General features: G+C 40.1%; 1 protein-coding gene and 1 pseudogene across 1 annotated transcript; both read right to left on the bottom strand.

Annotated features, from left to right (window-relative positions):
• Positions 1-629: 629 nt before the first annotated feature.
• On the bottom strand, positions 630-22,898 carry LOC131277609 (uncharacterized). Its single transcript, XM_058292656.1, has 2 exons — positions 22,815-22,898; positions 630-2,784 (listed from the first exon to the last, which is right to left on the bottom strand). Exon 2 carries the CDS (start codon positions 2,299-2,301, stop codon positions 1,390-1,392), a length of 912 nt encoding a protein of 303 aa, XP_058148639.1. The 5' UTR covers positions 2,302-2,784; positions 22,815-22,898; the 3' UTR covers positions 630-1,389.
• LOC131277612 (putative zinc finger protein 487) lies at positions 20,339-24,178 on the bottom strand (annotated as a pseudogene).
• Positions 24,179-24,574: the final 396 nt, after the last annotated feature.

The raw sequence follows: 24,574 nt of genomic DNA, 5'->3' as shown, positions 1-24,574 counted from the left end.
AACACGTGGTGGGACTTTCTTTTACACCTGATATTGTGTGTCCACTTGTGCTAAACAATTCTTCCTGTTCTTGGTACAGTTCTTAATTTTTGTGGAGCAATTTGAATTAGTTTTCAGTGCCTAAACTTCCTTACTTGTGCAAAAAGAAAGTTACCCATAATTTTCTTGAACCAATGTTTAATAGAACATCTCCTCATGAAGATATATATATATATATATATATAATAATATCCATATATAGGAAACAGACTGTCAAGGATACATCCACAGCCAAAAATAAGTTCTGTTGTTTACAACTAAAAAAGTAAGTATTTAGGCTTTGAGTTTTTAGAGAGAAAGCTAGCCCTGGCTAAAGAGAAGTCATAAGCAAAGCCCTGGATGAAAGACAGGCTTTGCTCAAGACTTAGCCATTAGATCCATCAGAATCAATTATCAGACCTGTAAGAGAAAGGAGGGCCCCAATACCAAGGCAAAGAGCTCCTGGTTCTGAAACCTAATATGATGGAGGACACAGAGTGGCAGGGGAATCCGGTGACTCAGAAAAAGAACAGTAACAGCTTTATTGAGTCATTAGAAAAAAATGAAAGCTACAACATAACCCACATCCTTCCCCCTGGACTTTTAGCAGATTATGGTTCATAAATATTGGTTTTCCTCAAAGTACAAGATAAAGGATAATTTTGCAGTGATTTCTCCTGGTTATAAGATTTCATGTCCCCCCATTAGGAAAATAAGTCATTGTACGCTGCACTACGTGACCTTGCCCATCAGGACAAGCCCGAGTCCTGTACTGTATCTGCTCCTGAGTAGAGGAATGCTGGTGGGGGATGTGACTCCATCAGTTCTTGAAATTTAACTTGCACAATAAAACAGTAAGTGAATAAAATGACAGCAGTGATAGTCTCCACAGAGATGATGCATGTTGCATTATCCCTACGGAGTTGCAGTTGTGAAAGCATGGGGACGAGACAGTTGTACCTTCTAAAACTGTGAAACTCTTCAACCGAATGAGCATGTAGAGCTCAGTCAGGAGCGCTGCACATGAACCCCCTGGTGTTCTCAGGAGTGCAGCAGAGGGCGCTCGTCTCTGGACCTCCTGTGCCAGCTTCTGCCTCTGAGATGATGTCTAGAACCTTTGATGGGGAGCACCTAGCATCCTGCCATTGAGATCATTGTGGGTTTTGCAGCCAATACGAACCTGCTCCCGGGTCTACGGAAGTGATTTCAGAAGCTCCAGAAAAGACAATTCCTTCATGATTCTAGAGATGGCAAGGGCTGCCCCAAATTCTGCAGCTAAGAGGGTGGAGATGTTCATGTGTGGGGGTTTATGTATCTAGAGCCAGGCATTCAAAAGGACTGTAATGGAGGGACTATCATGGCATTACCGTGTCAGACTGGCAGAGTGAGCAGCTGCCTTTCCCTGCCAGGCTCAGTGTTGACCACCACTGCCCTGGCGGGGAGGACGAGCAGTCTGCAACCCTCCTGGCTGCTGGCCAGCTGAGCTGAGTTGCTGTGAATTCTGGAATGTGGGCAGATAGGCCTGCGGCATCTGTGGCTGCTGTCCATGGAAGTCAGGCTGCTGTGCCACTGCTGGTAAGTTGGCTGATGGACATGCAGCATCTGCCCCTTCTGCCCTCCCCGGCCAGGCTGCGGCACCTGGGGCTGCTGTGAATACTGGAAAGTGGGCAGATAGGCCTGCAGCATCTGTGGCTGCTGCCTGCCCTGGGCAGGCTGTAGTACCTGGGGCTGCTGAGAATACTGGTACATGGGCAGATAGACCGGCAGCATCTGTGGCTGCTGCCCACCCTGGGTAGGCTGCTGCTGCAGATCTGGAATGTGGGCAGACAGGCCTGCAATGTCTGCCCCTGCTGCCCTCCCTGGCCAGGTCGTAGTACCTGGGGCTGCTGAGAATGCTGGTATGTGAGCAGATAGACCTGCAGCATCTGCAACTGCTGCTCTCTGAGGGCACGTTGCTGCTGCTGCTGCTGCTGCTGCTGCTGCTGCCTCCACTGCCACTGCTGGGACATGGGCAGACAGGCCTGCAGGGTCTGTCCCTGCTGCTCTCCCTGGCCAGGCTGCTACCCCTGGGATGAAACATATTGCTGAAGGATCCTCCTGAGACTCTGATCTAAGAGCATCTTCCAGTTGGGAACATGTCCAAGCAGCCACTGGAGCAGCTTTCTCATTTCTGACTGTGGATCTCTCAGGCCAACAAGTATCTCCTGGGGATTCTTTGGGCGTCGGGATTTTAGAAAACTCTGTATAAGTGTCTTGAGCATTGGGTTCAATAGTTGTTCCCATTCAGGACATTCCTGCAATAACTGCTGCAAGAGTCTGCAGCCAAGTTGCTGGGACAGCCCTGTGTCTTCTCTGCAGGAGTCAGCCAGTGACCTAAGAAGGGCTTGTCCTGGGATGGGATTTTCTTCTCTATTCCCCCACCCCCAAGACTCTTCATTTAGAGAAAATGTGGAAGGTATGGGAGTACTTGGATGCTGTGGTTGGGTAGTTGGACAGCCAGTGTAGAATGGTGAACTGGGCAAGGCCAAAGATGGTCCCACGCTTGCCCTGGACATCACAGAAGGACTCAGGGCCATGCTCACGCTCCTGACTTCAGGGTTCCCTGAGTTGGGCCCCTGGCCAGGAACACCTTCTGACCTCCTAGCAGAGTGGAGGACAGCATGCTGGTCATCACGGGTGCTCAGAACAGGTGCTTGTCATCCTTGGTCCTGGTTCGGTCCCCAGGAGGCCATTGCTTCTTTCCTTGACTGTGTCCAGTTCTTCAATCTGAAGCCAAACCCAAGCAGGGAATAGGAAGAGAGAGCATTAATTTACTTACCACGAAAGCCTCATCAACACCTTATCATGAAATAAGGATCATTTTCTTATAGTGCAAGCTCAGCATGATGGCCTCCTAAGACTAGACACATAGCACAGATTCTTACCCCTAAACGCAGGGATCTGCTAGGGCTTGCCCCATTCTGCTTTCTCGGAATGATCTTTTCTTGGTATTTCTTACAGGCTCCCAGACACCTCCCTCAACTTACCATTTCCTCACACCTACGTGCCTTGACTGAAGCCTTTCCCACACCCTCGAGTGCTCTCCCTGCAACATCTTCCCCATCTTGACAACCTTTTTTCATCTTCCAGGACACAGGTGAAAGGCAATCTTGTGCTTGTAGAAATACCCACTTCTAGGATGACATCCTTGCATTCACCTATGCCTCACCTGTGGGGGAGTGCATTCTGGGTACCAGTAGACTGGGAGCAAAGGCAGAGTCTAAGGCAGTGGTTCTCATCACAGTCACCTGGCACACTAGGGCAGGAGGCCCAGGCTCACTGACACAGGCCTCGGTATTTTTAACCAAGCTCCCCAGCTGATTCTGAACACAGTCAATCGAACATCTCAAGACATAAACTTCAAGTCTTACTCTTAACTTTGCCAGCTGTGTGGCCCTGGAGACATCGTGAAACTCTCAGAACGTCACTTTCCTCAAGGAAAAAAGATGGGACTAGTGAAACATGTCTGCATTTCTTACAGGCTGTTAAAGGCGAACTGGGGGGCAGGGTCTTCACAGCCTGAAGGGTGTTATGCAAATGTATTTTTATCCTGGTAAGAGAGATGGGCAGGCAACACACCAGCAGAGAAGCTTGGTGTTACTGCTTGTCCCCACATCAGGAATATCTGCTTCCTTGACCAATTTGTGATGTCCAGAAGGACGTTCCCAGAAAAGCATTTAGGACAAGAAAGAATTTGATTCATACACATTGGCTAACTCTTTTAAAAAGGCATTTAAGCACAATTGATATGCCAAGCAATTTCAATTTTTAATTGCTCACAACAATCCTGATTTGGAGCATTATCTGCCTAAGAAGCTGATGGATTAATTTATGTGTCCAAGTCACACTGCAGTGGAGAAGAGGATATAGAGCACTGCTACCCCTCCTGCTCTGAGTGGAGTGAATACTGCCTGTCCCCTCCCTCACCACAGGCAGGACAAGAAAGCTGGGGAGCAGGCTACGTGACACAGGAAACAGGCTCCCGTGTTGCGTCCTGGTGCATGAAAGCCCCTAAGAGAACAGCCGTGTCAGGCTGGACCTACCCCGTCGATGCCCGCCTGGAGACCCAGTACTGACCTCCAGGTCTCCGTGCAAGTAGGCGACCAAGATGCCAGGCGCTTGCTGGGGTTTTCATACCTTTTTCAAACTGCTAAAAACAAGCAGCTCATCTTGCAACCTCCTTCCCAGATACCTAGTGAACATCTAAGTCTGTTTTTCTTCCTGTCAATTTTTGTAATTTTAGATACAGAGAACACCGATTCAAGCCCACTCCTTGCTGCACCAGACAGAGGCCCTCCTTTGTCAGTGCCTGCTGTGGACTTACCCGGGGCAGGCAGGGGTGATGCTGCAGGACTCCCAGGGCCACTGCCACCCTCCACTCACAGCTTGCAGGGCCTTCTTCCCTCTGCCCCCTTGAATCGTCCAGAGATTTTTTTTTTTAAAGAAAATTGAACCTGAACTTCCAGAGATGTACTCTAAAGATTAAGGACCACACTCTGGATGCAATTAGCCAGGCACCATATGTAAGAAGCCAATCTAACTACAAGTCCCAGCGACCAGGCGAGGCAGGGCAGAAATACCTCCCAGAACACATGATTTTCAATGAAGCAACGCCTCGTCCCTCCTTCCCACCGACTCCCTCCTCCACACACAGCTGGGTTTTCACAATGGGCTATTTAAATCACGTGGAACTGACTTTAGACCATGAGGTGAGTCTCCAAATTAAACTGTTTTCCAAATAACATTTCCCACTGTAAAATCAGAAAAACTAAATCCATCAGCAATTCTTGTAACTATGAGCGGCAAACTGAAGCGAAGCAAGTAGCCCTTGCTAATGGAAGTATAAGTTGGTGCACGCTTTTCCTAAAAGCCATTCAATTTAAGATCGTTTGTCAGAAAAATAGATATTACCTCTGATCTTATAAAATCTCACAGGCAGCTTATCCTACAGGAATCTCTCTCTGTAAAGCAGTGGATCTCAAAGTGGGGTCCCAGACCAAAAACGGCATCACCTGAGAATGTGTTAGAAAACGCACATTCTTGGGCCCCAGCCCAGGCCTTCTGAATCAGAACCTCTGGGGAGGGGGCCCGATGCGCTGGCCTTTACCAAGCCCTCCAGGTGGCTCTGCAGCACACTCACATTTGGGAACCACTGCTATAGCAGCATGTTCTCAAACACAGCTGCCCGCTGGTACTACTTGTGCAGCTCAAGAAAATCTCGCCTAAGAGACCTTTGATTTCATTGGCAAAGCCCAAAGTGATTCAAAGGTGCAGTCATGTTAAAGACCTATTCTAAGGGAAAGGAGCTCCACAAGCTTCCCATGCTGATTTTTTTTTTTTTTTTGGTCAAGTGGGGAAAATGTGAGTGCAGCCTAACTGCTCATATTTTAAAGTCCATGTATAGCCATTCAAAGTGGAAATTACAATTATATTGAAAACTGGAAAATTCTTCTGATTTTATGCAATTATGCATATTTAAATCTAATATTATCTAGAGAAAAAAACCAGAATGAAAGGAAAATGTTAAATGTGCTTGTGTGTTGTAAAGATTTTTCTAATTATCTTAAAAGCTTTTAAATGTGCTAATATTTTGAATAAAGACCATTTCATAATTTTTTAAAATGTACCCGATGATATCTGTCTTTTTTTTGAAGTAGCATGCTCTAAGATATAGGCAGTAAATGAATGGATAAAGTTTCAGGGGCACTGAAACTCCATTAAGTTTTTAAGGTATAATTTCAGGAGAGCAAAATGGTATTGGTATATGATACCACACAAATTAATTAAGTTTTTTCCTACTTAAGTATGTTAATCATGATGAAACTGAAACCTAAATCAGTATTAGCTCTCAAAGGGAATGGGGATGATCTGATTGAGAATATAGATAAAGAGCAATAAATTGATAGGTAAGAATACCTGAATCAAGATGGACTTGAACCTTTCAGACCAGGCTGAGAGAAGGCCAGGAGAGAGGGAAGAGAGAGATTTATGTTTGTTTGACTCTTTGGAATTGAATATCTTGCTTCAAATTCTTACAGAGAATCAAACTGAATTTAAGGTGTTTCCCTCCCTCCCCTCCTTCCTTTCTTTTTTAGGAGATACCAGGGATGGAAACTGGGACCTCGTACATGGGAAGCAGGCACTCAAGCACTTAAGCTACATCTGCTCCCCTGAGGGGTTTCTTGATACATTGAACTTAACCTACATCAGAATAGGAAAACTTTCTTGAATGCTTTCAAGGAGTAAACCAATAGGAGCAAACACATAGAATCCCACTAAAAGCATATTTTGAACAATAAAAAAAAGATTATGGAAGCAGTAGAAGCAGCACATATAACCACTTTGAGACAGAAGATTTCCAGTTATATGGAAGTAAATTTAATTTCTCCAATCATTTCAAAGCCTATAATGTGGTAAATATGTAAGGTTACTTTACATGAAAAATAATGTGTCTATTCTTGTTCTCTTGAATAAAATCTGCTTGGTACCTCAAAATGCTGGAAACTTGATTCTTGTAGCCCGAACTCAGACTTTCTATATTTCCACTACTTGAGGATCAGTTTCAATAAATCGTACTCAGTCGCTGGAATCAGGCAGTTGTGTCAGAATCCTGCCCAAATATTCAGGTTTCTTTATAATAGCTTAATTGAATTACAATGCACATGCCCTAAAGTTCACCCTCTGAAAATGTACACACTAGTGCTTTTGGTATATTTTGTGCACCCATCACCACTAATTTTATAACATTTCCAACACCCAAAAAAGAACCCATTAGCACTCACTTCCCATTCTCCACCCTCAACCCCAGGCAATCACTAACCTGCTTTCTGTCTCTATAGAGTTACCTATTATAGACATTTCATATAAATGGAATCCTACAATCATACAACATATAGCCTTTTGTGTGGCTTCTTGCACTTATTTTCAAGGTCCATCCATGTTGCAAGCATGTATCAATACTTCATTCCTTTTATATGGCCCAAGAGTATTCCATTTTATATATATATATATATATATATATACCACATTTTGTCTATCCCAAATGACAGGCTTTTACCATTTTCATTTTTTGGCTATGATGACATAGGTATGGCATTTTGTTATCATCAAACACATTCACACATATTAGACATACATTATCAACTCTCTTGGGTGAATCCTAGGAGTAATAATGGTTAGGTCATATAATAACTGTATGTTGAACTTTTTGTGGAACTGCCAGATTGTTCTCCAAAGCATTTTATGTTTCCATTAGCAAGGTATGAGGGTCCATTTTCTCCACATCCTCACCAACAATTATTGTCCATCTTTTTTATTCTAGTCATCCTAGGGAGTGTCAAGTGTCATACTAGAGATTTCATTCTCTATGGAGCACTAATAGCTAATGAAACTTCTACATAACTGGAGTGGGAGAAAAATCCTCCACCACCAATTCTCCCAAGTGAATGCTAAATCAAAAAAGAAAATGCCATCAAGAATATATACCTCCTTCTCTATGGTAGATGTTTTTTCACTAAACAACTATAGGACCCCAAGTGCATTAAAGAGGGGGAGAGAGAGAGGGTCCGTTCCACATACAGACCTAGGATTCAGGTCTGCAGAGAGGCATGTTCTCCAACACATCAATCAGCACATCTCCAACACTGGCATTTCTGTGCTCATCTATACGAATCAGACTGCCTACATTAGTTTGGGGAATTCTGAGAGTATTGGTAAATCTACTTTGTTTTAGTAGGGTGATTAACATCACTGAACTTTTATTTTGTGTGAATATGTAGGGGACAGGGAGAGAAGCTTCCAGCAGCTACTTTAAAGACAAGATGCAGGCAACAAATTCATTGACCGTTTCCTGAACATCTTGTGTTATGTGATCTGTGGGGAAGGAAAGGAGAACTTGCATAAGGACCAAAGATCCTCACAGAATTTCTAAATTATATAGTTCAGATGGAATTAGGTTGGTGGTAAAATGGAGAAAAAAGTGTGCCTACATTCCAGGTATGGGAAAGGACACCAGAATCAGGTCAGCATATCAATGACTCCCGGCAGCTTTATTTGGTTTTTGTTGTTTTTCACTTCTTCCCCCCACCCTCAACCTTAATGTCTGCTCTCTGTGTCCATTTGCTGTGCATTCTTCTGTGTCTGCTTTAGGTGGCATCAGGAGCCAATCCTGGGACCTTCCAGAGGAGGAGAGAGGTGCTCAATCTCTGGAGGACCTCAGCTCCCTAGTCTGCTGTGTCTCTTATTGTCTCTCCTCTGTGTCTCTTTTTGTTGCATCATCTTGCTGTGCCAGCTCTTTGCTCAGGCCAGCTTACCCCGTGGGCCAGCACTGCTACCTGGGCCAGCACTCCACTTGGGCCAGCTCACCACATGGGCAAGCTCACCATGCAGGCCAACTCTCTGCTCAGGCCAACTCACCACATGGGCCAGCTCACCACACGGGCCAGCTTGTCTTCACCAGGAGGCCAGGGGAATCAAACCCTGTACCTCCCATATGGTAGACGGGAGCCAAATCAATTGAGCTACATCTGCTTCCCACTGCCAGCATTTTTAAGGTCATGACACCCATTGAAAATTATAATATAAGCATACCTCATTTTATTGCACTTCACAAATATTGCATTTTTAACAAATCAAAAGTTTGTGGCAACCCTATGTCAAGCAAGTCTACTCTCACCATTTTTCCAACAGCATGAGCTTACTTTGTGCCTCTCTAGTCACATTTTGGTAATTCTCACAATATTTCACACTTTTTCATTATTATTTTATCTGTTTTGGTGATCTGTGATCAGAGATCTTTGTTGTTACTATTGTAATTATTTTGGGGTACCATGAACCACAACCATATAAGACAGGGAACTTAATAAATATTGTGTGTGTTCTGACTGCTCCACCAACTGGCTGTTTCTCTCTCTCTCTCTTCAGGCCTCCCTACTCCCTGATATATAACAATATTGAAATTAGGCCAATTAATAACCTACAGAGGCTTCTAAGTGTTCAAATGAAAGAGTCACATGTCTCTCACTTTAAATCAAAAGCTAGAAATGATTAAGCTTTGTGAAGAAGGCATATCGAAAGCCGAAATAGACTGAAAGCTAGACACCTTGTGCCAAACAGTAAGCCAGGTTATAAATGTAAAAGTTCTTAAAGGAACTCTAGAATAGCAAGAGCACTTAAAGTGTGACTTCAGTCAACACTCAAATGATAAGAAAGCAAAACAGCCTTATTGCTGATATGCAGAAAGTTTTAGTGGTCTGTATCGAAGACTGAACCAGTCACAACATTCCCTTAAACCAAAAGCTAATCCAGAGCAAAGCCCTAACTCTCTTCAATTTGATGATGGCTAAGAGAGGTGAGGAAATTGCAGAAGAGAAGTTTGAAGCTAGCAGAGGTTGGTTCATGAGGTTTGTAACAGTTTGATATGGTTATGAATTCCAAAAACAGATACTGGATTATGTTTGTAATCTGGTCTGTACCTGGGTGTGATTAAGTTATGATTAAGGCTTTGATTGGGCCATGTCATTAGGATGTTGAGTCCCTACCCTTTGGTGGGTGGGGACTCACAGATAAAAGACATGGCAAAGGACAGAACTGAGGGTTTTTAATGTTGAAGTTTTGATGTTGGAGTTTGATGCTGAAGCCTTAACCTGGAGCCCCAGAAGTAAGCCCACAGAGGAAAGAGAAGTAAGCCCCAGGAAGAGAGGAACCCTGAGCTCAGGAAGAAGCTAGACCCTGGAAGGGAGGAACCCAGGAAGTCTGAACCCTGCAGACATCAGCAGACATCTTGCTTCAACAGATGGAAATAGACTTTGGTGAGGGAAGTAACTTATGCTTTATGGCCTGTTATCTGTAAGCATCTACCCCAAATAAAAACCCTTTATAAAAATCAACCAATTTCTGGTATTTTGCATCAGCACCCCTTTGCCGACTAATGTAAGGTTTAAGGAAAGAAGCCATCTCCATAACATAAAAGTGCAAGGTCAAACAACGAGTGCTGATGTAGAAGCTGCACCAAGTTATCCAGAAGATCTACCTAAGATAACTGATGAACGTGGCTACAATAAACAGATTTTTAATGTAGGCAAGAAGAATTCCTTTGAAAGAATATGTCATCCAAGACTTCTGAAGTTACAAAGGAGAAATCAATGTCTGGCTTCAAAGTTTCAAAGAATTGGCCGAGTCTTCTATTAGAGACTAATGAAGCTGGTGACTTTAAGTTAAAGTCAATGCTTATTTGCTGTTCTGTAAATCAAGGGCCTTTAAGAACTATGCTAAATCTACTCTGTCTGTGCTCTAGTAATGGAACAAAAAAGCCTAGATGACAGCACATCTGTTTAGAAGATGGTTTACTGAATATTTGCCCACTGTTTTTTTTTTTTTAAATCCTCTTTTTTTTTTATTTTATTATTGACTTTGTAATAATATTACATTAAAAATATATATGTGAGGTCCCATTCATCCCCACCCCCCCCTCTCCCCCCCCCAACAACACTCGTTCCCATCATCATGACATATCCATCGGATTTGGTAAGTACATCTTTGGGCACCTCTGCACCTCATAGACAATGGTCCACATCATGGTCCATACTCGCCTCCATTCCATCCAGTGGACCCTGTGAGGATTTACAATGTCCGGTGATTACCTCTGAGGCACCATCCAGGGCAGCTCCATGACCCAAAGACGCCTCCACCTCTCATCTCTTCCTGCCTTTCCCCACACCCATCGTCCACCATGTCCACTTTTCCCAATCCAATGCCACCTCTTCTTTGTGGACATTGGATTGGTAGTGTCCATTGCACCTCTATGTCAAGAGGAGGCTCAGATTCCACATGGATGCTGGATGCAATCCTCCCATTTTCGGTTGTAATCACTCTAGGCTCCATGGTGTGGTGATTGTCCTTCTTCAACTCCATCTTAGCTGAGTGTGATAAGTCCAATAAATCAGATTGTAGGTGCTGGAGTCTGTTGAGGCTCAGGACCTGGTTATCACATTGTCGGTCCAGAGATTCAAATCCCCTAAATCTATCTTAAGCCCCAACGTTAACTGCACCTCTATCACATTAGCATGAAAGCCTTATGAAGGGAGATCCCATCTGAGTCCAGATTCATCACACATAAACACCGTTTCCAAAGAGGGGCCATCTGCCCTGGTAGTCAACCCCATCGGCCATGACCATAACTCTCATGGGTCTCTTTAGCCTTCATAGGAGCCAATATCTGGGGGTTGTATCTGCTTTATCTGTCTCTCTGACTCTGCTCAGTTGTGCATGAGGGCAATCCTTCTGCCAGCCTCCAGACTCTTTTTTAGAAACTCGTAGCCATATAAACTCATTTCTCCTTTCCATTTCCCCCTTACTTTAGGTCAAACAGCATTTTAAAGACATGTCATTTTATGTAGACATTGATATTCTGCTGATCCGCATTGAATCTTCCATATAAGGTCCTTTTCCAGTTGCATCATCAGTTGGTATTTGATAGTGGTCCCTCGTTGCCAGGGAGGCTCATCCCCGGGTGTCATGTCCCACGCTGGAGGGAAATATTTGCCCACTGTTGAGACCTACTGCTTAGAAAAAAAAGATTTCTTTCAAAATATTACTGCTCACTGAAATGCACCTGGTCACCCAAGCATTCTGAAGGAGATGTACAATGATATTCATGTTGCTTTCATGCCTGCTAACACAACATCCATTCTGTAGCCCATGGATCAAGAAGTCATTTCAACTTTCAAGTCTTATTATTTAAGAAATACATTTGGTAAGGCTATAGCTGCCATAGGTAGTGATTCCTCCAATGAATCTGGGCAAAGTCAATTGACACTCTTCTGAAAAGGATTCACAATTCTAGATGCCATTAAGAACATTCACAATTCATGAGAGAAGGTCAAAATTTCAACTTTAAGAGGAGTTTGGAAGACATTTATTCCAGCCCTCATGGATGACTTTGAGGAGATCAAGACTTCAGTGGTAAGAGTAACTGCAGATGTAGTAGAAAAAGCAAGAGAAATAGAATGAGAAGTGGAGCCTGAAGATGTGACTGAATTGCTGCAATCTCATAATAAAACTGGAAGAGTTGTTTCTTACAGACGATCAAAGAAAGTAGTTTCTTGAGATGGAAACTACTCTTGGTGAAGATGCTATGAACACTGTTGAAATGACAACAAAGCCTGTAGAATATTACATAGTTTATAAAGCAGAGTTTGAGAGGACTGACTCCACTTTTGAAAGAAGTTCTGTGGGTAAAATGCTATTAAACAGCATCGCACACTTCAGAAAATCTTTCATGAAAGGAAAAACCAATCGACGCAGCAACTTCATTGTTGTCTTATTTAAAAGATATTGCCACAGCTACCTCAGTCTTCAGCGAATACCATCCTGATCAGTAAGCAGCCATCAACACCTAGGCAAGATCCTCCAGCAGCAAAAAGATTATGACTCGCTGAAGGCTCAGATGATGGTTAGCATTTTTTAGCAATAAAGTATTTTTCACTGAGGTATATACATCATTTTAGACATAGTGCTATTGCTATTTAGATATAGTGCTTAATAGGCTACACTATATAGTATAAACATAACTTTTATATGTACCAGGAAAACAAACACTTCATGTAACTCACTTTATTGTGATCTTTGCTTTACTGCAGTGGCCTGGAACAAAACCTGCAATAGCTCTGAGGTATGCCAGTAATTTTTTAACAAATGTTCAAAGGGATTTGGAGTTTTTACTGGGACTTGGTGAAAAATAATTTTACCTATATATATATATATATATAATTCCAATATGATAAAAAAAATACAAGACATTAAGGAAAATAGATATTGAATATAAACTTAAAGGTAAAATAATCTGACATTTTTAATGAGTTCACAAATATGCATTTTTAAGTATCAGGTTTAATGCCTGAAATCAGGCTCAGATGATGGTTAGCATTTTTTAGCAATAAAGTGTTTTTAATTGAGGTATATACATCTTTTTAGACATAGTGCTACTGCTATTTAGACATAGTGCTTAACAGGCTACACTATATAGTATAAACATAACTTTTATATGTACCAGCAAATAACGTGCATATTAATCCTGTCATATTTTTAAATATTTACCGTAAGGTTGATTAAAAGAAAGATCAATGTCCCAGAAGTATCCTGGGGCTGGCCTAGGCCTAGGACCTTGTCTAAGGTCCATTCTTGTGGGAGAATTTTGTAAAACTTGACAAGTCAAATTTGAAAAACAAGAATTATTAAGATAGCTTGCCTTATATTGAGATTTTTAAATTGTAGTCATAAAATGATCTGATGTTAACATAGGACTAGAGATAGACAAATAGATCAGGAGACAGAGAATTTAGAAGCAGACCAACAAAAAAGGGGGAATTTGGACTATAACAAAGATTGCATTAAAATCACAAGATGGGGAGCAGATGTGGCTCAAGCTGTTGAGCACCTGCTTCCCACATAGGAGGTTCCGTGCCTCCTAGAAAACAAAAAAACAAGCAAAATGGAGGAAGCAGATGTGGCTCAAGCGATTGGACTTCTGCCTACCATATGGGAGGACCTGGGTTCTGTCCCTGAGGCCTCCTGGTAAAGGCGTGCCTGCGTGGCAAGCCAGTGCCCACATGGTGAGCCAGGCAGCAAGATGATGATGCAACAAGAGACAGGAAGGGTAGAGTCAAGGTGAGACACAACAGAAAACCAGGAACTGAGGCAGTGTATGTGACAGAGAACCTCTCTCCACATCATAGGTTCCTAGGATCGAATCTCAGTGAATCCTAGAGGATTACTTCTTACAAGGTAAGGCAAATGCACAGATGTAATAAGAAATCAGTGGTTTTGAACTCACAATATATAAACACATAATGTGTGCCAAGAACTACATGCATGTGCAGAGAGAAGGGTATAGGAACATAGCTTGTGTAAAATACTTAAGTTAAATTGACATCAAAGCAAACAAAACTTGTACAGATTGAGGGTTTGAAATTTAAGCCCCATGGAACCACAAAGAAAATATCAGAAAATATGCAAGCTCAGAGACACAGAAATTAGAGTACAGATTACAATAGGCAGGAGGCAGAGGAAATGGGGAGTTAATGCAATATGAAAGTAGAGTTTGAGGAGATGGGGAAGTTTTAGTAATGAAAGGTGGCAAGAACTGCACAACATTGTGAATGTGACTAATCCCACTGAATGGTATGCTTGGGGATGGCTGGGATGGGAAAGTTTATGTTGTATATATTTTCCCACAATGTTTATATTTATGACATTTTAATGCAATGAATTTATTATTTATACATATAGTGCTTAATTTTGAATGACTAAAGAGACAATGACAAGTAAATGCAACATATGATCCTGGATGGGAATGAGCAAGGGATGTGAGAAGATTCATAAGAAAATTATTGGGACATATGAAAAAACCTGAAAATAGACTGTAAGCTTTATATCAATGTTGAATTTCTTGAACTTGAAAACCACACTTAAGGTGGATATATAAGTGAATACCCTTGTTCTTAGAAATGTATATGGCAGTATTAAGTGTTCAAGGAACATGATATACACAGCCTACACCCCAAGGTTCAGAAAATGGATTGATAAGAGACACAGATGGATAGATAACTGGGATGATAAGACAAATGTGGGCACATGTTAAAATTGGTGGTTTGGGGGTAATTGAGGGGGTTAGGGACATGTTGGTGTTTTCTATGGGGTTTTTATTATTTTTGTAACTGTCCTGTAAGTTTGAAAGTATTTCCTGATAAAAGAAGTTTAAAATTTAAAACATATATTGATGAACTTGCTGTGAGAAAGGACTTTCTGCAGCAAAATAGTGAAGCCACTTCAATCTTGAGTGAATTTTCTATTCTGCACAATTTCTTCCCTTCTAATTTTTCCAATATTGCCTTTATAGAAATTATTGCAGTCTACATCAATTATTTGCTATAGAACTTCCACAAAATGTAATGTGATACAACATCCACAAAATGTAATGTGATACAACAATCATTTGTTTATATTTATGAACTTTTAATGCAATGAATTTGTATGTATAGTTCTTAATTTTGCTTCTTATTTTTCTAACCAGATAAACTGTGCTGGTATATATTCTGCCAAAAATATACCTTTAATTCTAAATAACTGAATAATTTTGCACTTTTTTGTTGATTTTTTTAGTTTGGCCAAATTACTTCTATGAAGCCTAATTTTTTCCAAATGTGATCATGCAACTTACAAATTTACGAAGGTGTTTAAAATTTTGTTTAAAGCTATTTATTACAAAATATAACACACATACAGAGACCTGGATAAAACAAATATATGCCACTCAAATAAGAATTAGGATATCGCCAGGACCACAGCAGCACTCTATGTATCTGTTTCCTGAAATATAGCCAATATCATGAATTTTACAGTAAGCACTTGTGATTTTTTTAAAATATATTTTTAATATTTTAAAAAAATAATTTTAAAAAAATTTAAGAATGACTTCCTTGGGGATTGGCATCAACTTGTCAGACTCATTTAAGCTTCATGTGTAGCTATAGATAATTTCCACTGCTATCTACTATTCCACTGTATGAATATACCATAATGTATACATTATTCTGTTGATAGACAGCTGGGTTGTTCCTATTTGGGGCTAAGTAATTCTCACACATTCTATACATCAATTTACCTGCTTCTAGACTTCAGTATTATTGGCTACATTTCAATTCTCCACACACTTGTATGTATATGTTATTTTTGTGTTTTACTTTATATCATCTCAACATTATAGAAAATATAATAAAACATATACAAAAGTAAAAAGAACCACATAATGAACCACCAGGTACTTGTCATACTGTTGCCCTCCGCCTATGCTTATGCTGATTTTTAACTTTTATGATGGAAAACTAGCAAACCTATGCAAAAGTAGGAAGAACAGTACACTGAACCCGCAAGTACCTATCATTCAGCTTCAGTATTTACTAAATAGTGGCCAATGTAGTTTCACCCAAACCTTGACATGAATGATTTTTAAGCTAACCTCGGCCATCATATAACTGCATATGTAAATATTTTATTATGTATCTCTAAAATATTGAGAACTTTCTTGAAAAACATAACTACAATTCCTGGAAACTAATAATTCCTTTCACGGAATATCCAATCATTGCTCAAATTTCCCTAATGGTCACACAATTTTTAAAATTTGTTTTAATCCAGATTCATGTAACGTCTGTATAATTTGCACCTATATATCTACACGTCCCTACCAAAAATTATTATTATGGTTTAAGTAGTCAATATTCATTCTTATCTATGCAACATATTTACCACAATAATTGCACTCCACACCTTCCTTAATCTGGGTCATTCATCTGGCATTGTTTTGCTTTCCTTCAAAGAATAATACCCTTTTATTTGTTTAACCCAAGACTTCTGACAGAAAATTCTCATTTTTGTCTTCAAAACTTTACTTGGCCCTCTTTCTTAAGAGTTATTTTTGTTTGGAACAAAAAGGAACATAGAGTTATCTTTCACTTTTTCTTTCACTAATGATCATGACAAGACAATTTCTTGTTCCTCTGATGTAACCTTTTCATTCCCTGGATGTCTTAGTATTCGACCTTCATCTTTCATTTTCTATAGTTTTCTTATCAGGCTTCCAGGAGCTCATTTTATGTTATGTCCTTGGTATTACTGCATTTCTGATATCTGTGAATAAATGTCTTTCAATCATTCCTGGAAATTTCTCACCATTTATCTCTTAAATACTATTCTCTACATCCTCTGCAACTCAATTAAATAAATACATAAAACATACTACGTATCCTTTATAATTTTCAGTCTCTTTTATATTTGACATCCATTTGCCTCTCTGTGCTTTACTATAAATGATTTCCTCTGAACTATCTCCCAGGTCAATTTGTGTCTAATCTGTTAAACCATCCAATTAGTGTTAAGCAGTTCTAGAATGCCTATTTGGTTAATTTTTCAGAATGACGAGGACACTTTTTGTTGTTTTCAGTAGCCAAAATATTTAACTCCAGTCTTGTATCTCCTGTAAGGGAGATAAACCACTAACTTTGTTTCATCATTTACGTGTGTTAAGAATCTTCCATAGAGTCCCTTGTGTCTGCTCTTTCTGCTGGTTCTTACACATGGTTACTATCTCTTTCTGGCCTGGCTATCTGTGATTATGTGCCGAGCATAGTAATTGAAAAATTATTTTCAAAAGCTTATCTGAGGTCTAAGATGATTTTTCTGCCTTCAGAGGAATTTTTCTTGCTTCTGACAGGGAATTTGGGGGCTCCAACACTCCTTGGTATTTTTAACAGACTTTCAGGGCCTAGGAATGTTCTAGACCTCCCAAACATCTTGAAATCTGGCTAAAATTTGTAGGAGGGCTGATTTACTTCCGTTCATCATGTAAGAAAGTCCTCCAAGGGCCAAGTCAAAGATGAGATTATTATTATAGTCCATCTGCCCTATGGACCACAGGTGTCTCTTTTTTCCCATCAGTACCACAACACTCCCAAAAGCAAATCTCAGGCTGGCTACTCTCTCAGATCATTCTGTGCTGCAAGGGCAAAAGCAGGATGACATGGTGAACTAACATCTTACAATTCCTGCCCTCTTCCATACCACATTCCAGTAGTTACTGTCTTTATAGTTCTTTGATACTCCTTGGAAGATTTTTTTAAAATATTCTGTTCAACTTTGTCAATTTCCATCAGTACATTGATTGGTCAAACTAATCTTGTCTATGCTCAATGGGAAACTATTTGGTCACTAAGAATATTATCAAGCTAACACTGGGGGATGGAAGAAGAGTCCACAGCATACCATAAAACTAAAAATGCAAATTACACAAGAATAGGTAAGGTATCTTATTTTTAAAAAACAAGCACATATCCTAAAATCTCAACACTGAAATGTATGAAACAAAAAAATCTGTACTATGCAAAATAAATATACCGGCATAGAGCAATCCAGAACAGTCTGCATGACAAAAATTCTTAGACCCTTAAAATGTTTTAATTATATGATTCCATACCAATTTTCTCATAGGACTGAATGAAACACAATGAGGACATATTCTTCTAGAGCATAAATCTGCAACCACTCCAGCATACTCTTAATGCTGCTGTGTATGTTATAAACATTATTCAATTAGTCATAGCAATACTTAAAATTTTCTTCTCAGACCTCTAGCAGTGATTTTAGGCATATCTTTTTTGTGACCTCGTGAACACCCAGATGATGTTTTCATGGAATTTTAAACTATAGCACTGAATATTAATTCAACTTCAAAACCTCCAAAGTGTGTAAACAATACCATTTTTAGCATAAGTTTCTCTTTACTAAAGTGCCACTACCATGCAGTGAAAACCACAATTCATAATCAACTGAGCAAGTCAGCTTTAGGCTTTGTGATACCAAATAATTATAAAATAATTTGGAAGCTGCATTTGTTAAAATTTTACAACAAAGTGAAAGGGAAAATTTCAAATTTCATGGTTCAAATTCCCACAAAATGCCAATGTTGTTTTATATATTTGGTGCATGTTCTTATATTTGGATTTAAATGCATAGAAAATGATCAGGAAGGATGCACACTGACCTAACCAGTTTCCTGAATGACAAGTCTCAATACTGGAACTGTACATTATGGCAGATCTTATCTTTACTTGTTACTAATTCATTTAGAAAAAGAATGTTATGTAGTACTTGTGAAATGAAAAAAACAATCAGATCTCACAGTACACAGTTTCATATTTCTATTTTAGATGCATAGGCTAACCTCACCAGTCTCCCTATGGAACTCTTACATAAGTCAGTTCCCTCTCCGATACCCACTCTCTTTATCTTTATGTCAAGGACACCATTATCCAACATATCCAGCTCACTAAAATTTGAACATTCCTAGCATAGGTCTGGTGCATAAAAGGTACTCAAGAAATTTATGTAAGAACCTATCACCATCCAGAGGAGGCTATAAACATGGGGAGGGGAAATGAGTTGCCTAGGGTCCCCCAGCAGAGATAGCTACTTTGGTCTTCCCAGACCTTCTTCTCAATTGCTTCTTCTACAAGGGATACAGATTTCTTGTCTCTTCCAGGATGAGCAGACTTGTTGATCCTGAGCCAGCGGTCATAAATCCAGGATCTCTCAATGCTGAGCAAGCTGTGGGGGCCCTAAAAGCCCCCAGAGATTGACCATGGCTCCTAATCTCTTCCAATTTCCTTTTTAATGGAATGTTACTCTTAGATTGTAGAGAATGACTGCACCCATGAGCTCTGTTGAAACTGTGCAGCCGTATCGTCTGACCTGCCTCCCCATGAAGTCAGCAGGGAGTACCTTATTAGTATATTCATGGAGATTTTTTCAGTGTTAGTTCTACTCTTCCATTTTTATAAAGATAAATAAGGAGATGGAGGCTCCACTTGGATGCCAGGGGGAATAAGACATTCAGAGTCTGGAAGGCTGATTATTAGGCATCATGGCAAACCTCCACTCTTGTCTGCTCCCAATATACCAATGGGATCTTCAAACGTGATCCCAAAAGGGAACTTAAGAGTATGAGATCTTAGGATCTGAGGGAACAGGGGTCTTGGCTAGTTAGAAAGCAATGATTCCCAGCTCTGCATAAACTCTGAGAACTGTCTATCATACAGTTTCCCCAATAATTGTCCCTGCCTCAGCAGCTGTCTAGTGCCTGGACTGGAAGAGCCTTCCCTTAGCATATGCAGAATGATTCTCAGATTTCTTGAGCTCTTTCTCTGCTACCTCCCTCTCCAGTAGTCTCCTCCCCAAATCAGAGCTGATTTAACCACACTGAACTCTGAAACGTCTCTCCATTATTGAGCCAGGCTATATTTGGCATTTTCCCTACATATGCCGTATCAGGGCTTTTCTCCCAACAGGAAGCTGGGGACATCACAGGGATGTTTTGGTTTTTTTTTTTTTCCTCTCTAAGGAATCAGTCACACAACCCCTAATGTCCAATTGCTTAAAAGTTGTTTAATATTTTTCCAGTTTTCTAGTTGTTTCATATATTGTGTCCAGTTTTCCAGTAGCTTAGAATGAGACAGCACTTTGTGCAAAAGTTCGTTTGTAGAACAATAAATCTTTTCAATAATTTTATACTTAACTCTGGCATAAAATATTATCCCATCTAGCCATTTAGTCAGCTAAAAAATTTACAAACACACTGTTTGGATTCTTTATTGGAGAGGGTGCTTAAGAACAATGGCTATATTTATTGATATACACCAAGAGAATGCCAAGAAAGATATGAGTACATTGATTTACACTCCACAAATATTTTATTTAAATATAGATTTTGTTTTACAGTTGAAAAAGACACAGGTGTTTAAGCATGAATATTTACAACATGTCATAGTTATCAACCAAGTTGGGGTACATTTTACCTAGGATTATATAGGTTCCAGTAAGCAAGCATATATACACACTATTTCAATGATAAAGCATACTCAACTCAGTGGTTCTTCATATTTATGCTTAAAAACAGTACTTTTAATTACTCGACTTAATCATGCTTTTCAAATTTAGATGCTATAGCAAATTGGTCATGCCTCTAACTGAATATTTTCAGTAACAATTTTGGTGTCATATATAAAACAGGAGTTTTAGTATATTTCCTGGAAAAAATATTATTTTCATTTCCCAAAGTGATTAATTTCCATTCAGATAAATCCTCTGACATATGATCAAAAATGAATCATTTTGAAAGTTGTGACACATTCAAAATTTTCATAAGGTGCTCCAAATATCTGCTGTTCAATGGGATGTGACTTTACTCTGGGTAAAATACTTCTCATGTTTATATTAAGTTTCTCCCCTGTGCTATTTCTTATGCAAACTGAGTAAGTGAAATAAGAAAAGGTTTCTGTACTTTCAGGATGTAGACAGGGGTTTCTTCTCTGTGTAGGTTCTTGAATTAATCAATTTTGAATTTTGTAAAAGGCTTTCCCACATTTGTAGATTCACAGGCTTTCTCCCTTGTGTGTGTTCTCTGATGAGCTGAGAGGGATGACTTTTGGCAGAAGGGTTTCTGCCCTGTGTGTGTTCTCTGATGTACTCTAAGGGATGAATTACGGTAAAAAGTTTTGCCACATTCATTACATTTATGAAGTTTCTCTCCCATGTGAGTTCTCTGATGTTTAGTGAGACCTGACTTCTGGTAAAAGGTTTTCCTGCATTGAATACATTCATAAGGCTTCTCCCCTTTGTGTGTTTTCTGGTGTACTCTAAGGGATGACTTCTGGGAAGAAGTTTTCCCACATTCATGGCATTCACAAGGTTTCTCCCCTGTAGGTATTCTCTGATGTACTATAAGAGATGACTTCTGGAAAAAGGTTTCCCACAATCACATTGAGTTTTTCCCCTGTGTGAGTTTTGTGATGCACGCTAAGTTTTGACTTCACAGAGAACCATTTTCCACATTCATTACATGCATAGGGTTTCTCTCCAGTATGAGTTCTCTGATGGTTAATGAAGTTTGGCTTTTGGGAAAATGTTTTCCCACATTCATTACATTCATAGGGTTTCACTCCTGTGTGTATCCTGTGAGGTACCATGAGGAATGAATTGTAGAGGAAGGTTTTTCCACATTCATTACATTCATAGGGCTTCTCCCCTTTGTGAGTTCTCTGGTGCACACAGATATTTGACTTGTCACAGAATTTTTTTCCACATTCGTTACATCCACATTCATTACATTCCCTTGTGTGTGTTCTCTGATGCACTATGAGGCCTGACCTATATCTGAATGTTTCCCTACCTTCAATGCATTCATGTGGTTTCTACCCTGTGTGTATCCTGAGAGGCCTGATCTATTTGTAAATGTTTTCCCACATTCACTACATTCATAAGCTTTCTCCCCTTTTGTGTATCCTCTTATGAACTATGAGAGATGATTTGTGGCTGAGGGTTTTCCTGCAATCACTACATTCATAGAGTTTTTTTCCTATGTGTGTTTGCTGATGTTAAGGAAGAACTAGTGTCTGCCAAAAGGATCTCCCATACTGATTATTTTCATAGGGTTTCTTTCCTGCATATGCTTGCTGATAATGAGAGAGATTTGGTTTCTTGAAGACTTCCCCACCCTCATCACATTCAAAGGTGGTTTCTCCTTGTTGAGTTCTCTCAGTATGAATGGGAAGGGACTTCTTGCTAAAACTATTCTCACTCACATTACAATCATGTTTCTCTCCCAAGGGAACTCTATAGAGTTTATTCAGAGTTGACTTTTGTTGACTTTTCCCCAACAGACCTCCTCTCACAGTCATTAAATTCATAGCCATTCTCCCTTATGTGATTTCTATGATGGGCAAGAAGGGCTGAATTATTAGAAAAGGTTTTCACATTTCATGTACTTCTCCCATGAGTATTCTCTCTTATGGGTAATGATGTCTCCTCATGAAAGGCTTTCCCACATTTGTTACATTCAAAAAGCTGCTTCAGAGTTTGAATATTCTGATGCTGGAATAGGACCTCACTTTGACTAATGGCCTTCACAATTCTGTCATACACAAAATGTTCCTCTCTGGAATGAGGATTCCTATGCCTTATACAGAGGAGTAATTTCCCATGTGTATTTAACTGATCAAACTTCCTTACAATGGAGTTTCTATTACTAATAATTAATTCTGAAATATAGTGCAAGCTCATTCCACCTAAGTCAGATTTATCAGGTATTTTTCCATTCACACTGGGTTTGGGTTCACACTAAATATTTTTCCTAATGTTCTATTTCTCACCTTAGACAGTGTTTTGTTAATGAAATCAACTTTCCATAAAGGCTGGTCTTGGTTTTCCTGGATCTTCTCCATCAGGTCATCAACTTTCCAGAATTCTAGAAATGAAAATAATTTACCATACCTTATAATTGTTAACACATTTAATGTGAAAAGGGGACTTAATCTACAAATGCCTAGTATAGCTTGGCCTTTTGGCCTGAAAGTAAGCCCAAGGGCATACTTCTTGCTCCCCTAGATTTAGACAAAACAAACAGTCTGCAGTAGTGGAAAATGGGAGAGGAGTCCAGGAAAAAAAAACAGGAATTTGACACTTTAGAAATATGATCTTCAAAATTGAATAAACAGGGGGAGCACATGTGGCTCAAGTAGTTGGGTACCCTTTTCCCACATGGGAGGTCCCAGGTTCAGTTCCCAGTGCCTCCTAAAGAAGATGAGCAAGACAGTGAGCTGACGCAACAAGCTAACACAATGACCTGATGCAACAAGACGACATAACGAGATGAAGCAAGAAGGAGACACAAGAGACATAACAGCAGGAAGCAGATGTGGCTCAAGCAGTTGGGCACCCTCCTCCCACAAGGGAGGTCCCCGGTTCAGTTCCCAGTGCCTCCTAATAACATGGAGACACAGAGAGCACACAACGAACAGACACAAAGAGCAGACAGCAAGCACAAACGGGCGGGGGGGGGAGGTTAGAAATAAATCTTTTAAAAAAATAAACAAAGTTAAATAAACAGAAAATATTTCAAACAAGACACTGCTTAGATGAATGCTTGAGACCTAAATGAATAATATGTAGACCCACAAGAAAAATTAGTAGGCAATGGTATTGAGGGGAGATATCACAATAAAAATTATATTTAGAGGAGGCACATCAAAATATGGGTGCTTCTCTTTTACTTCAGGATCCTCACTAATATATATGCTTTCAATCTCACCCCACTCTTTTTTTTTTAGATTTATTTATTTATTTAATGAGCCCCCCCTTGTCTGTTCTCTGTGTCTATTTGCTGTGTCTTGTTTCTTTGTCCGCTTCTGTTGTCAGCGGCATGGGAAGTGTGGGCAGCACCATTCCTGGGCAGGCTGCACTTTCTTTCACACTGGGCGGCTCTCTTTAGGGGGCACACTCCCCACGTGTGGGGCTCCCCTATGCGGGGGGACACCCCTGGGTGGCGCGGCACTTGTGCGCATCAGCACTGCACATGGGCCAGCTCCACATGGGTCAAGGAGGCTTGGGGTTTGAACCACGGACCTCCCATGTGGTAGACAGATGCCCTAACGACTGGGCAAAGTCCATTTCCCCACTCTTTTCTATTCTACTTACCAATGCCAAATAAAATTTCAGAAAGCAAAAATTTCCTCATGTTCAATAGAACAACCCTGTTGCCTGGAGTGTAATTTTCAGTCCAGCTCTGATTCACATGGAAATCCAATGTCCAAAGAAAGCACACATTTAGGTTATTCTTGAAACAAGATCAGATGCAAAGTTTTATTTGGCTATTATACCTTCACCTCTACCAGAGTTGTTCACTACTAACCTATCAAGGTCATCAAATCAAAGTTTCTCTATTTCTACCTGTTGATTTCACTCTGTCATAAATAAACTTATACCTCACATAATAATTCTTTACTTTGCAGGGAGATACACACACACACACACACACACACGTACTTCACCATTTCTGGTTTCCAGAAACGTATTTCAGCATTTCTGGTTTCATTTCCTGTGTGAATCTTAAAGAGAGCTTTCAACCTAGTTT

This window comes from Dasypus novemcinctus, unplaced genomic scaffold (genome assembly GCF_030445035.2).
Source record: "Dasypus novemcinctus isolate mDasNov1 unplaced genomic scaffold, mDasNov1.1.hap2 scaffold_183, whole genome shotgun sequence".
Lineage (NCBI taxonomy): Eukaryota > Metazoa > Chordata > Mammalia > Cingulata > Dasypodidae > Dasypus > Dasypus novemcinctus.
This window is presented reverse-complemented; position numbering and strand designations above follow the sequence as displayed.